The 15,573-nt window shown below is 37.4% G+C and overlaps 3 protein-coding genes across 4 annotated transcripts; all 3 read right to left on the reverse strand.

The window, feature by feature from the left end:
* Positions 1-540: 540 nt before the first annotated feature.
* On the reverse strand, positions 541-5,496 carry LOC137748909 (uncharacterized). The gene is made up of 8 exons (XM_068489102.1): positions 5,180-5,496; positions 3,644-3,928; positions 3,257-3,316; positions 2,949-3,158; positions 1,856-1,974; positions 1,672-1,769; positions 1,135-1,259; positions 541-1,051 (listed from the first exon to the last, which is right to left on the reverse strand). The coding sequence occupies exons 1-8, from the start codon at positions 5,411-5,413 to the stop codon at positions 890-892; spliced, it is 1,293 nt and encodes a 430-aa protein (XP_068345203.1). The 5' UTR covers positions 5,414-5,496; the 3' UTR covers positions 541-889.
* Positions 5,497-6,988: 1,492 nt separating this feature from the next.
* On the reverse strand, positions 6,989-9,882 carry LOC137748476 (transcription initiation factor TFIID subunit 13). Of its 2 annotated transcripts, none has more exons than XM_068488635.1 (6): positions 9,670-9,882; positions 8,639-8,759; positions 8,491-8,528; positions 8,239-8,298; positions 8,077-8,151; positions 6,989-7,599 (listed from the first exon to the last, which is right to left on the reverse strand). In XM_068488635.1, the coding sequence occupies exons 2-6, from the start codon at positions 8,739-8,741 to the stop codon at positions 7,423-7,425; spliced, it is 453 nt and encodes a 150-aa protein (XP_068344736.1). In that variant the 5' UTR covers positions 8,742-8,759; positions 9,670-9,882; the 3' UTR covers positions 6,989-7,422. The 2 variants fall into 2 exon arrangements, with proteins under 2 accessions (XP_068344736.1, XP_068344735.1); XM_068488634.1 differs by having other exon boundaries at positions 6,993-7,599; positions 8,639-8,769; positions 9,670-9,881.
* A 917-nt stretch (positions 9,883-10,799) lies between these two features.
* Positions 10,800-13,542, reverse strand: LOC137748832 (nuclear intron maturase 4, mitochondrial). The gene has a single exon (XM_068489021.1). It carries the CDS (start codon positions 13,330-13,332, stop codon positions 10,870-10,872), a length of 2,463 nt encoding a protein of 820 aa, XP_068345122.1. The 5' UTR covers positions 13,333-13,542; the 3' UTR covers positions 10,800-10,869.
* Positions 13,543-15,573: the final 2,031 nt, after the last annotated feature.

Here is a 15,573-nt window from a genome sequence, read left to right on the forward strand (position 1 = left end):
TAAAAAAAACAAAACAAAAAAACAAAAAATGAGCTGGCCAATAATTCAGTGGAGTACGCACGTTAAAGCATAAAGAGAGAATTGGTGGTTGTGCCTTGTTTTGTGGGTGGAAAAAGTCTAGGCGAAAAATGTGTCGGTGGGATGAGTGCTGGTTGCTTTCTTTCTACTTTGCTAAAGCAACATCGGTACAATGGACGATTGTCATGTGTTCAGACAGTACACTATGCGTTCCACTAATATTTGTCTGTCCTGTGTCACTCCTTATAAGTTCCACTAATATTTGTTTGTTCTATCACTCTTTATAAGTTCCACTAATATTTGTCTGGTCTGTCACTCTTTGTAACTTACAAGAGAGTTCCCATCGTACTAGAGTGGTCGCACAATACTACTGAACTAAAAACTAAAATCGAAATGGTTACGAAACGGACCTAAGTTTCTCTCCTTATTGAGTAAATTTTAGTTAGGTGTATCATACACGTAGGTTTACACACTATGTAGATATATGATTCCACATAATTTTGTTAATACTCAAATCACAAATGAAGCAACAATTTGTTATATACATGAATTTACATAAGAGTATCACAAGCAGATAATAGACCCCCTACTACCTCCGCTGTCGTACATTTTGCCGGTTCATTCTTCCAATATTCCGGCGTTCAAATTTACTGATGATCGGTCAACACAATTACTACATAAAAAACTGGCACCATATAGGAAAATGCAGAATGTGGCAGGACTCATATCTCCGGTTTTGTTCATCTTGTTATATACGGATAGAAAACACCGCATATCTGGCAAAACTTTTCCAGGATGCCGCTTTGCCGGTTTACATGAACCTCCTATTGATTTGGGTTTGTACTGCTATCTGCAATAATATATGCGAAGACTACCATGGTTCAGAGTTGTTACCAAGAAAGTTTCTAATATACGACGGCCTGCTCCAACCATCCTCCATCAGAATTAGGTTAAGGCGTATCATCAATTTCTCTGCGGCATCTTCCTCCAAAACGGTTAACGAATCAGACGGTCGCCTCCGTAGTGGACGACCCTGAAAAATCCATATGAAGGTACCTTAAAAGATTTGCCATCAAAGTTGTATGTCGTCATACATATAGAAGTTAGAAAACGTACCTTTTTGTCCTGATATAACTTTAGATATTCAAGTGATTCCTCGTAAAATCCACAATGGTAGAGAAGAATGCTGTAATCTCTTAATTCCTTCGGATCAGCTTCTAGGAGAATAAGACGTTCACAAGCTGTAACAATAGATACAACGTTCAGATAACAATATGTGGACAGAATATGTGGCAGCGGGCACAATATGTCCAACGGTGATGATAAAATTTCAAATTTCAAATTGCAGTACAAGAATTTAACTTGAAAAGTCAAATCCTACTATTAACTAAAAATCACCACGGGACCTCAAACAGGTTAGAGATGCTTCTACAACTTTATTTAAAGATGGTTATGTATAACATGTTATTTTACTTGAAATGACTTATTGGTAAGGAGTCGGACCCTGTCCTCCAGAAAATGCAACTACAATTGTCCCAAGACATTCCCAGTGACATCTCAATCTATGTTACCGCTTCAACAGCTTCAAGAAGCATAATCTATTGACATTACCTTCTTGACACTGGGATTAAATACGATTCAATAAATGCGTACCAGATAGGGCACGCCTCATATCCCCAAAATGTACACTAGTCCAAACACCACGATCTAGTCTATGTTGAGCAGCCTTCGCAGATGCAAGCTGAAAGCCACTGCAAAAATAGAAAGGATCCTCACATATATGCACTTAACTTATATTAGTCTTCAGTTGAAACTACATTCATTTTGGACAAAGTACCTGTCTTCGTTTATGTTTGATCTATCGATAAAGTTAGCAGCACGTGCTGCCCTCAAGAACAAATTCCCTGGTTGATCATGCTGAAACGGCCAGAATGCATCCTTCAAATTTCTTAAAATCTGTACATACAGTAAACTATGAGAACAGATATAGCTAAGATTAAAGGCTTGGACACATGTCTATAGACCTTATCAAATGTTACCCAAATATGTATCTACATACAAATCAATGCCTTAAAAGGCAAAGGCGTGAGTGAAACGTTCCATGGATAACCCCGCCTTCGCCTCACGAGACCTATATATATATATATATATATATATATATATATATATATATATAATACTTTGTAAAACAAATATTCATTGTCGTTCAAAAATGCACAAGTCGCAAACAAGTTTAACTCGCATCAAAAACAAGTTTAACCAAGCAATCAAATGTACACAAAGATGCACACACATAATCGATAATCAATAGTTCTACTCACCAAAATCTATGCTTACAACTGCTCAATCGAAATCTAATGGTTGAAATCTACATCCTAGCAGAGAGAACGTTTCTCTTCTTTAAAAAAAAATTAACAGTCGTTGGATGAAGGTTGGTGAACAGAAACTATTGTACTCATTGGTGAATTGTATATCATGATTCAGAGGACCTGTAGATATGATACCAAGTCAGGTCCATATCCATAATATTCAGACTAAATATATGGTACCAACTTAAGGCAGGTTGGTAGTATTCTGACTAATTATACAAGTTACTTTCAAAGTAGGAGGACCTGTGGGTAATCTAGAGCACATGGAACCAATTTGAATAACACAGATTGCATTGCCATAACCAAAGATGAATGACAAAGGAACTAATCAATTAACAAAAAACCACAGGCAATATGATCATATTGCTCATTTAAAATATCTAGATCGAATGTTTTGTGGTTGAATTCTAACTAATTTATCCAAAACCTCTTGGCATTTTCAAATCCCTCATCCAAACACAGGGTGAGAGAACTAGGAGTTTTAGCGTACACAACTCGCTGACATAGGACAAAACAAATTAAGGCAAAACAAACAAATTTCAACATGAAAACATAAGTCACCTCCACTAAAAGGGCTTGCGAAGTCATTATGTGCACATTATCAGATTCCTTGCTTTTCTGTTTATGATAACCTCGGGGAAGACTATGAAGATCATGAGGAAAGAATATCTCCACATCGAAATCCAAAAAACCCCATAGGCGAAGCGTTTTCAAAATTTCTGAGTATATGAGTGAAAGCATTGCAGGTGATCCTGAACGATGTGTCAAAACCTGTTTGCAACATCAACATTAAACTCCTGAAAACAATCCCCATATTCTACTGTTCTCGCAACCTTGAAATAACAAATAAGTAAGGCAGACTTCCATACTGAGTGGAGATATAGAGCCCGTGATTCAGAGTGATACCTTGCAATCGTCCTTCGAAAACCCTGAAAAAAAGAGCAGATAAAAAATAGTCAGCGAAAGCAAGAATTTTGCAGCGAGGGGAAGAGCCAAGAAGATACACAGATCCTGATTTATTTAAAACAAATGATAGCTTTTCTGCTACAAAGTAATTGTTTCCCGATATGAAGTTTATCTTAGTTTCTCCCTGCCAGATTCCTTCAGCATTATAAGTTCGGCAGTTTCCCTACCAAGCTAAAATTTAGTTAAAAATAAAATGAATCACTTAAGAGTTTTTAAGTTCAACTTTGAATCAACTACAAAGGAATAATAATTCAAGTTATTGCAAACAAAAACTCTATCAATCAACATACCTTATTTACGTACAAATAGTTTTCCAAACTCTCCAACAATTTCTCAGGCGAGGATCTAAATGAAGAGTTGTGGTGAGAACAATAGTCCATGGAAAGATCACCAAACCTACTAATAAAAGCATCCACCGGAAGCGGAACTGAAGAATGTGACACAAGGGAGTCATCTTCTGCTGCAATGTAAAGAGCTGTTTTCCCCAAATCAACACATCTATTGATGGTAATGCTGGTTTCCCTCTCTATATTAGACAGATGGCGAATTTGTGAGCAGAACCCCTCCCTGGCCTCCTGGTTGTTTCTCAATTATATATCAATCAAAATCCAAACTAAGTAAACCCCATTGCATAATCAAGCATACATAGTCTTTATCAAACAAATACAAAAAGACATTGCATCATAACAAAGTATAAAATTACTCCCAAAAGAAGTGTACATTTGACCTATGCACGAGAACAGTTAATCCAGCAAATGAACATTATTATCCAATTGACAGTTGCAATAGACTTGACCTAAACTGGGTGGTAGGAAAAATGTATTGTGCAATGCAATTTACAAGGTGTCTAATATGATACAAAACAGTTTTGCATTAAAGTGAGAAAACCAGAAAAGTGAGGAAAACAACTTATCTAAATTTTTGAGGTAGGTCACAATAAAATAGTATATCATTTTAAGAAACAGTTTATACCTCGCACCTCAACATGACATATTACTTTTAGAAGGCTTGGTACTCTCAATCTTTCTTGACTCCTAGAAAATCAATAGAACCTAAAATGGATGAAACACTACCATACATAACTGAGAGAAGCTCATCTGAAACTAGAGCTAGAAAAGCCTTATTTCATTTTGTTTAGCTCGCTGTTTTTCTTGTTCTTTCTCCCTATTAAAATAATATAAAGGGAAAACTTGTTTATATTACTTCATCAATATGCTTCAATTGTACCTACCGAAAAAAAAAAAAACCAAAAAACAAAAAATCTAAAGCAATGTGAAGTTCCTTGTGTTTATTTTTCTTTCCGCTTATGGCTCCAATCGATCAAGTAATAGCCGTAAAAACAAAAACACAGAAACAGATACAAATTGTTTCAAAACCTTGCTAGACAAATTAAAGACGACGTTCTCGTTAAAAACTAAACTCCAATAAGAATGGCATGGTTAACATTCTTTGTTAAGAAATAACGGAAATAACGAAAACGACGATAACATGTTTCTTGCATCATCATGGTTTGATCATTTCTTGAAATTATTCTCACTATGATACCTCAATTTCATTTCAATTTATTATGCAAATTACCCAATTTTTTTATATATTTTGTAAATTATAGCCAACTAAACGCATGAAACTGATATATGATAATCTTCCAGCTCAAGAAATGAAATGGGAACATATGCTGAACAATTACATTAAAAATTGGGGGAAAAAACTAGATTAAAGTGAAGCTAATGCATTCATTTCATCAATTTAAAAATAATAATTAAAAAGTTAAAATTAAAAGAAGAACAATTTATAATTTATCAGGAAGAAGTAGGTAAATTTCTTACTCTGGCGAGGGAGGTGAGGGTTCCGGAAGAATCGAGAGCATCGTGGAGCACGAAATTGAAGTCACTGCCAACGTCGGCTTGGGCGCGGCTCGAGAGGCGAAGAGGGCGAGGGCATGATCGGTATTTCGAGAGTTTTGAAGAGGAAGAAGAAGATGAAGAGGTTGTGGATGTTGTGAGAAGCGAGTTCCTGAGAATCCATGGGGAAGAAGAAGAGGAAGCACCCAACCAAGTCATCGTTTTCTTTTACCAGAAAAATTCTGAGATATCGAGTCAGTTGGTGTTTATTTCTATATCGGATTTTTTTATTTTTATTTTTTGGTTGGATAATTTCTATATCTGATTTATCGAGTTATTTTATGGGAATTATCTGTCTAATTTGGACCACTTCTCTTGTTTGGGGTTCTCTATTAATTAATTAATTAATTAATTATTTTGAGTTTTTTTTTTTTCTCAAGGGGAACTTTTCATTAGGATTAGTTTTTCCTCAATTTTATTTCGGGACCCATTTATGAAACTTCGGAATACTTTAAATCGTTTTAAAATGACACTAACATATCATTTTTTGTAATTTCTTCCTATCCGTATGAATGATTAATTTTTTTGTAAAACACTTTACTTTTGATTTTTTTTTTTTTTAATTATTCGCTACAGTTATACATCACTATTTAAAAAATCATTAAAACAAGAGATTATTTAGTCATCAAACTATATAAAAATTGATAGACGAATTCAGTAAAAATATTATGAACGGTCTATCTATTTGGTATAATTGATCGACTAAACGACGTTTTATTTAATTTTTGCAGAGATGAACTTTACATATCGATTTATAATATAAACGGTCTCGATCATAATAAAAAAGTTTTGTGAATTGGACACAAAATAAAATGAGGAGGAACTTCTCCTCAGTCTTAAGGAGCCAAGCCCCTTTATGAAAAAGATAGACCATTTGAACTTGAGACACAATATTTTTTTAGCTAAATTCTCCATCCCCTTAGTGTAAAAATGTCAATGTACTAAAAAAAAAAAAAAAAAACTTAATTGTCAAAATGGTTCATGTGTTATAGTCATTTGGGCAATTTAGTTCCCGTGTTTTCAATTTGGACAATTTAGTCCTCTTGTTTATCTCTCTTAGCTAATTAAGAACATTTCATCTAATCTTTGCTAAAAAATTTATAAAAAAATAATATCATAACCTATTATAAAAAATAAAATAAAAAATCAGTTAAAATGGAAAGAATATAAATAAAAAATTAAACAAACCCACCTTGCATCTGCCTTGTCCTTGACCTAAACCCCAACCCTAGCCACACACGCAGGCAACTCGACGAACAAGTCTCTAGATCCACCTCAACCCACCTGCCACCGCATGAGTTCCTTCATCATAGTCACAAGAAAATCAACCATAACCACATCACCTCCGATTGCGTAATTGAGAAGTAGACCACAGTTGCGAAAGTCATAGATTAACCTTTCTCTTTATTTAAATTTACTATAAAAACACAAATCAATGAGAAATATCACGAGGACTAATTGACCTAATGACTAAACACATACCATTTTAACAGTTAAGCTTTTTAGTTTAAAGAAATCTTTAATGTTTAAAAAGACTAAAAAAGAAAAAAAGAATACTTCTTATTTGTTAAGAGTTTTTGAAAAATATTGTTCCTTCTCAATCAAACACCAAAAAGTAAATCGAGTAAGGGTTACAAAGAGGGCAAGGGGTCTATGTTTTTGTTCCTTCTCAATCACCCCTGTTTGGTATCCAACTTTTTTTTTTTTTTTTTTGAACAGAACTGGGATTAATCAGGGCACAACGGCTAGCAAGAACAACGAAAGCCAACGAAGGCTAACAAAGAGACAGAATAAGCAATAGTAAGATGGGATTACACAAAGACGCAGCCACAAATGGCAAAAACGTCATCCCACAAAGCAAAAACTACTCAAACGGGGGACAAGGAAGCCCACCTTTGTTCAGAATTCTCACAAAAGAAGATAGGGGTCTTTCGACCCAAACTAAGTCATGCATCTCCAACTTTTGTGTTTTTGAAACCCATAAATACTAAGTTATTTTCTCCCGTTTTGAAAACTATAATTTTTTTTTTTTCAAACTGTATGCTAAACAACCCTCAATATTTTGTTGGATGGATTTAAACAAAATTTCAACCTAAAGATACAGTGAAACAACGAATTCCCGAGCAAAAATAATTACAGGGGAACAAGCCTAAATAGACACAGTCCCGTTACTCCGTTGAACCGACTTTATCTTCGTCTGCCTCAAAGGCCTTCCTCATTTTCTCTTCATCAGTCTCAAAAGCCTTCCTCAGCTTCTCCTCATCTGTCTCAAAAGCTCTCCTTGCCTGTTTCAGCTCTTCATTCATTGACAGCAATTCTCTACAGCGATTGAGTTTCGGAAAATCCTGGGGAGTTTACCACACTTACATCAGTGTTTATGTCAGATTCTTTTTACGCTATTAACACAAAATTGACAAAATTTTTAAAAGTGGACGAAATTAACATAAAATTGATGATCAACCAGTGACAACATAACTCTGTCAAGTAACGTAAACGTTAGTCATGTTCAGCCATCAATATTATAAAGAGGTCCTGTTAGTGTCATCCTATCCATTCAATGAGTGGTGTTTCTCTTATGCTAAAATGAGAAAATACAATGCCATGTTCATGCCTTTCTGTTTTGTTTTTTCCTCCTACCGTGTAAGTCAAAAGCACAACAAATTGCAAAGACCTACATAAAGTATCTCTGCCAAATGAAATAAAATTATTGACCAATCGATTACAAGTAACTCGATTTTTATGCTCGTAACATGAAATTTCAAATGGCATAAAACTATTCCCACACAATCAAAGTATGCAGTGGAAATATATATGGAATATACCTTGCGAATTAAGTACAGAAAGTCATCAACAGATAACCTTCCCCTCTTTGATCCAATCTCCTGGGCTTTATGCACCTGCAGAAGTGTTGCATATTTGGGTTAATACTTGGCATACTATCTCATTTGCATGATGAATAGTAACTACCCTTGAGAAAAGCTTACCAGATCAGTCACATATTCCACAACGATGTCTTCCATGAGTGCCACACTCTCTGGAAGAGGCTGAAAGTAACAGAATCGGATAAGTCAATTTTAGTTGCAACAGAAACCAAAGAATAAAAGAACCACAGGTTAAGCTCCAACCGAACCACAAGAAGTGGGGCATGCCAACATCCAAATACCCGTCATCTATTTAAATATCACATCACAGCCTGACAAATAACTCCAAGTCCCAAATTAGATAGTGCTACTTACATTAGGATCGTCTCCAAAACCATACATCATGTGCTGCACTGTAACATTCACAACACATTTCGTGTCAACATTTTGAATAAAACCCATAAACACACTAAGTTGGCACAGAGTAGTTTGCTAAACACAATGATTATAACTGTAAACGTACATTCTTTTTGAAAGACTCCGCGTTTTCGCTTATTTGAACTTTCAGATGGCTGGGAGCCACCCGCTTTTGATTTTGATGTCGTCCCTCCAGAAGGGTTGCTCATCTTCTATGCAAACCTGCCCTGTAAATCACTAACATCGCAGAACAGAGCTATTACTGAATCTAATTCTTCAATTTAATAATATGGAGAATGATAAAATTGATGAAGCGGGCAAAGAGGATAACAGCAACGAAGAACTATAGCGACCCAGATTTCAAACCAGATCAATTGAAAAAATTAGAATCTTCAAAATTCAAATAAGCGGGAAACCCTAGGCACTGCTTGGTTGGAACGAAGAAGGGGGCAAAATGAAATTCGAAAAGAAAATTTTACATGTTGAGATCTTCAAAACCCTAAAGTCGGATTGCGAGAGGAGCAGAGAGCAGAGAGACGTTGGATCAAAGAGAGAGAAAGGCGCCTATCAATTTATATCAAAATACCCGATTTCATATCAAGAGTTTCTACTTTCGAAGACCCCGCAAGGCCTCTAAACTAGCCTTTATACAGTCAATAGAAAATTCTAATGAACTAGGATAAAGGAAACCAAATCCTTATTGAATAATGAAACATAAAATTACTTTTGACAAAGTACAAAAATGGAAGATGGTATTGTGCACTGTGCAATGTTACCAGTCTGCTAGACACTTGAATTTGCAGAAAAACTTCCAGGAATAATTTGCACCAACCCGCCGCGACTCAAACCGAAAAGCAAGCTCAAAATCGTAAAGCAATTTTATGCAACATATAAGAATCTAATATCATTGACAGCATAAGTTGGAAGAGAAGTAAAAAATCGAAGATGGGTTGATGCAGGCAGTTAAAAGAGCACAAGAGAGAAAGGATACCCAAAACCCATGACAAATACCCAAAACCCATGACAAATCATACTCAAAATTAGTGTATTGAAACCCTAAATTCAAAACATTTTTCTAGTTTTCCGTATTTTCTCATCAAAAAAACAATTCGTATAAAATCAGAAAAGAGAAATTACCAGTAGTAGCGTGCTCCGTGGCTCTTATGCGGCGTTCCTCCGCCCGCAACGGCGCCGAGGTTGCTTTCGGCGGCGATGAGAGGCGGACACGGGATCAATAGTCGGGTTCTCAGAGGATCAGCTGTTCGCAATTCGCAGCAGAAATCGCCGGCGAAAGAGTTGAGAGAGAGGCTGAGAGAATAGAGAGACAGTGCGTGAGGAGAGTACCGAAAGAAGGGAGATGAATGAAGTTGGCTACGGTGTGGACAAGTCCACAGAATGTTGTATAAGCTCTTCTGAAAACCAATAGAAGGCTGACATGTGGTTTTTTCAGAAAGGTCAGATTTGCAAATAAAGAAACCGAAACCGTTAGGTTAGAGAACCGTACGGTTTTGTACTGAAATCGAAGAAATCGAAGAAATCGAACCGTTCGATACGTTTCGGTTCCGATTTTTCAGTTTTTCTTCACACCCTTGGGTATTTTTTTTTTTTTTCCTTTAATTCAAATGATAGAAATTTTGATTAAATTTGAATCGAAATGTTTACATAAGATACCAGAGTGTTGAACAATCACTCTGATTCAAACTTATTCCAACTATGAATGTCATCTTCCTTAAACACAAAAAATGTAACTAAATGTGCTGCCCTATTACAAACACGGGGAGTAAAACGAAATACCAAATAGGATACCTTCACTCATTACCTCCGGTTGCAAAGTACCATTAATCATCTCTATAAGATTCAGATTCGACCTGTACGTCCAAAAAACCTTTCTCCATAGAAGCTACAAGGGCCGCCCTAACTGCATTTGCTTCCGCTATCAAACTAGATGTGCAAGGGTAATTTCCAATCCCACCAGCTACACGGAAAATTCCGGCAAAGTACCAGCCATGGGAGTGGTCACAGGCCGCCGCAGCTCGTCAACCCTTGCGCACCCCTAGTCAATCATCTGTATTTTCTCTTAAGTTTAGCCACTTTTCCACATCTATTTTTTCTAACATCATTGCCTTTTTTTTTTTTTCTTTTTCCATGAAGTGTTTTCAACTTTTTAATATGATTTTTTCATTTTAAGGTCGTGTTTGGCATACCTTATAAGGTTTCGAAGGGGAATAAATAATACGAATACAGTGTTTGGTGAACTTATGCATTCGCACTGAGCTTGGCTCGTATTTGGCTCGTCTAAATATGTTGCTGAATAAGCTTATATTTAATTTAAGCAAATCATTTCCACGCGCCGAAATCAACGGACTGAAGTGATACATGACCAAGATACAAATCCTTCAAATGCTGCTTGCACAATCCAATTCTCCTCCTATTCAAGCTGGGATGAATACAACTGGAGAACCCCGTCTTCCACCCCGGAAACTTCTGCCTTTCCATGACATGAAGGGTATAAACACTCGGTGCTGGAGCCATACACCCGAACACAAAACAATTGCAAGGCCTTGACTCGCTCACCATTCTTGCAAGGGAGAGTAAACACAAGCCACTGTAAGAAATTCCATACATTAATGCCTCATCGTTTTCAAACGCCTGAGTATCTGATGTCTCATCAACCATCTCTTGTTCTATTTCTTGGGTAGACGGAATCCTGCTTAGTTCTGTGTCAAAACGTTTTTCTATCTCATTTTCATGCACACGATACTTCGCTGCAAGAGTTCGGATGCAAGATTTTCTAACTATATCCGAAATCAACAGCTTTACCTCATTAAAGTTTACACACTCAGCATACCATCTCAGCCAACGGCGAACAATACCTGAAAACCAGTCGATGATTTGGTCATTATCTTGTAAAACAAGCAAAGATGATCTACGGGGATAACCATCAGATGTGGTCAATCCATATCGTTGGAGACGCTTTTTAATGGCATTAACAGGAGCAATTATCTCAGTGATGACGACAGATTCAGTGGAAGAACCGGCATTGGGCAAAAGGGCAAGAATAGAAGAGGTCTCAGAAGAAACATACTTTTCCACCTGTCTCTGAAATTCGTAAAAGGAGTTTGTTAGCTCTTCGGGTAGAGCTGGTTCTGCTACATGCTTAGACAGGACAGTTTCCTCACTCTCTTCTGCTTTGGCATTGACGTCTTGCATCCATATCTTCAACAAGTGCTTGTACCAATGATCAGTTTCCATACCAGACTTACGGAAATGGGAAATTTGGCTCAGAACAGAACTACTGTCAGCTAAATGCTTGATCTCTGACTCCTTGACCTTCTTCAAACCATGACCTAACCATTTCTTCCCTATATGAACCATCCCAACATTCCAGGCCTCTTGCTTCTGTAGACCAAACAAAGCAACTTTTTCCTTCAACTTGTGGACTGCTTTTGTGGCAGGACTTTCTATCACATTTCTTCTAACCAAAGTGCCTAAAAAGCGAATCCCATGCGGTTTTTGACATGGCAATAATTCTGTTTGATCATCGACTTCCAAGTGCAAAGACTTCTGCAAGTAATTTAGGACCTCAGCTTTGAACTCAAGAGCAGCATCCTTAGAACCAGAAAACGAAAAAAATATCTCATCCATGAAGCGACAAGAATGGACCCTCGCGCTACAACTCTCCTCACCCGCACAACCAAGATCATTATTACCTTTCAGGTGTCTCCTAAACCAGCCACGCAGCTTAGACTGGGACTTTTGATCGTTTTGAGAATCTAGACTGAGAGCTTCATATTTCATCGACAATCTGTAAAATTCACGGTCAAATTCGTCGAGATATATATTCATTAATATAGGGGACAATACTCCCTCCTGTGGAAGACCATGACCTTTCGGGAAACCGCCAAACTCCAAGTTGAGCACATTGGCATGAAACATGCTTTTGATCATATCAAAGAGGCTGGGGTCTACTATCTTGCCCTCCATTGCTGTTAAGAGTTTGCCAAGTATACAAGCATCTAGCTTTTTATTTAAGAGCACTGTAAACCACCAATCAGGATTTGAAATCTCCTTGCTAATGTACTTCAGAGCTGTGGAATGTCCCCTCCCACTTCGATAACCATGTGAAATCTTAGAGAAGTCGGGCTTGTAAACAACTTCAATAACAACTCTGATGGCTTCTTGAATGACCTTCAGATTTAGATTAGGAAGTACTAAGACTTCATTCCCTACACCCCTTTTTGAGATGGAAAAGGTATTGGCATTAACATCAAAACTCCCATGACGCATCTCTTCAGCCATAGAATCAAAAGAGTTTTTCACATCGCTTAATGCTATATCAACATTTGAGTTGAGTCTAATACAATCATAAGCATCTCGAAGAGTTTCTGGATTGGCAATTACTTTTACCATTAGGTCTCGAAACTTCCCATTGATGTATTGTTCCTTCACTCTCTTCTTTATGCGCAATTCAAGACACCTCTTCAGTTCCATTCGGCCCTTGGGTCTTCTCTCATCGATATGAGAGGACTGCTCCACCAGACAGGCTAAGTTCTCTGCCAATTTCATTTTACGAATGCCACTATTGACACCATCAGCGGCAGCACTGGCAACAGCAGAATGATCTGCATATTCTTGTACTCTTTCCGCAGCTCTATCATAACCTGCTGCTGCGGCGGTAGTAACTTTTTCTGAGTTTGAACGAGTGCCCGATTCCACAACCACCTTTTGTACCTTATGGCAGAGGTGAGCAGTGAGAGAGGCAGCTTTTCTGGCAACAGCAAGCCCTTTTTCATAAGACATAGAAGAAAAATGTTGCTTGTGTTACTCGTACAGCTCGCGAGGCAGAGCCGTTTCAGAGATTTACGAGGCCCTCTGCAAAAACAAAACATAGGGCGGGCATTCAGTTACAGTGAGAAGGATGGGGCAATTGCGATATGTATGTTCAACATTTTGTCGAACATGTGGCGTGCATTGCGCTATAGGGAGAAGCACAATGTGCAGCAGTGCAGGTGCATACGCATATGAACCATTTCGTCAAACACTTGGCGTGCATCGAAGGACATTGATATTATCAAACCATAAGCATGAACTAACCTTGGGAAGTATCTTGGAGCACCTTCGAAGAGACTTCAACCAAGCAATAAGATTAGCAGCTGCTCCGGCAGGGAGAGAGAAAGAGAGAGAGGAGGAGGAGGAGGAGGATGAGACGGAGGATGATTGGTTGGGGTCGCCGGTGGTGGGAAGGGTGGGTGTATTTCACGGTTAATGAGTTTCGTGTTTCCCTAAGAATTGTACCATTAGTTACATCATGTGAAGAGGAAAGCTTGGCTCCCTCCTCGTTAAAAAATTTTGCCATCCGTTTTATAATTGTTCATATAAATCACTTTGTGATAATATATACATAGATAATTTGTAATGCTTTAACCATAGCCAATCATATTTTTTTTTAATATTTCAATAACTAAACGATCTTATTTTAAATTGATTTGTAAAATTGATCTTTATATAGTAATTAATAATACAATCGTTTTGATTATACGTCCGAAGTTTTATAAATCAGTAACAAAGCAGGAATTCCTCGTCATCTATTGAGGAGTCAAGTTAATTCCTTAATTGAAATAGTTCCTAAATGACTTTTTATTATATTATTATTATAAATGATATTCAACACTAACCTATATGAGAAAATAATATTTGAGCCTAAAATGGTACATGTTAAAAGATAAAAACTCTAACCGTTAAGACAATTCATCACTTACATTTGTTTTAAAAAATTAATTATTACTTTTCTTTTTCTTTTTAATCAATTTAATATTGTTTTTCTTTTTGAAATCACACCACACTCGTGCCGTGAAGTTATTTCCAAATCCACGTACTCCTCCCCAAACCTTTGAAGTCCCTCAAACCGGCCTTGCCCGAATTGGTTCGGTTTCTTTATCATCATTGTCAATATTAAGAACCGAACCGAATCGGTTCGGTTCGGGTCAAACTGGATAGTGCCCACCCGTAGTTGCTAACAATTGAGCATGTGCACAATTTAGGTTGGCTGGTATCGAACAGTAACACTATCAGGCCCTGTTTGGCAGATCGGATAAAGGATCAGATAGGATTAGTTATACGGACTCGGGTGTTTGGCGTTCACTCGTACTAAATAAGCGCCGGATTAATTTAACCAGTCAGATAGAATAACACGGTATACACCCGCTTAATAAAACCAACCAAAATGTCCGGATTATTTAGTCGGGGAAGAAGAATATGGGAGAGAAAGGGAGGGAGTTTGGGGGGTGTGGCGGAGAGAGCTGGGGAACAATTATTTGGGATTCTTCTGCAGTCGGGGAAGAAGAAGGGAGAGAGAGGGAGGGTGTTTGGGGGGTGCGGAGAGATCTGGGAACAAAAAAATGATTTCACTTTTTAAAATTTTTTTTTTTTTAAGTTTGATTCCTCATATCTAGTATAATACCAAACACAGTATAAATAATACGGTCACTAGTCCGATACTGCACCAAACGCCCGACTAATTTAGTCAGTACTATCCGGTGGCTATTTATCCTATCCGACAGAAATAGTCAATACAGTCCGAGCTGCCAAACAAGGCCACTCATACTGCATTTCCAGTATTTAGCAGAAAGCAACTGAATATTTTGAGGATTTCCGGTTTCCGGCTGCATAACCGTTATATAGTTTCCGGTAGGTACCATCGTAGCTATTGCGGAAAACCGGGACTGAAGCGGAACCTAAATCTTGTGAATATAAGATGTACGTCAATATATCTTATGATACAAACCATACAGACAGACCTCAAAACCTACATCATCTTAGTGTCTTTGGACTGGGACACCAGGAACGAAGAACGCGAATAGCCTAAGTAGCCGTCTAAAGACGAATTATGTCAACAAATAGATGAAATCTCAATGATCAAATGATTCAGCGTTCCCTACCCCTTCAATGTCTCGTTCAAAGAAAGTTTTTCTGTGGGAATCCAAGCGGTATCCCAACCATGGGGAATCCTTTTCATTGCTATCTTAATACCACCTAAAGATT

Source organism: Pyrus communis, chromosome 10 (genome assembly GCF_963583255.1).
Source record: "Pyrus communis chromosome 10, drPyrComm1.1, whole genome shotgun sequence".
In the NCBI taxonomy this organism is placed as follows: Eukaryota; Viridiplantae; Streptophyta; class Magnoliopsida; order Rosales; family Rosaceae; genus Pyrus; species Pyrus communis.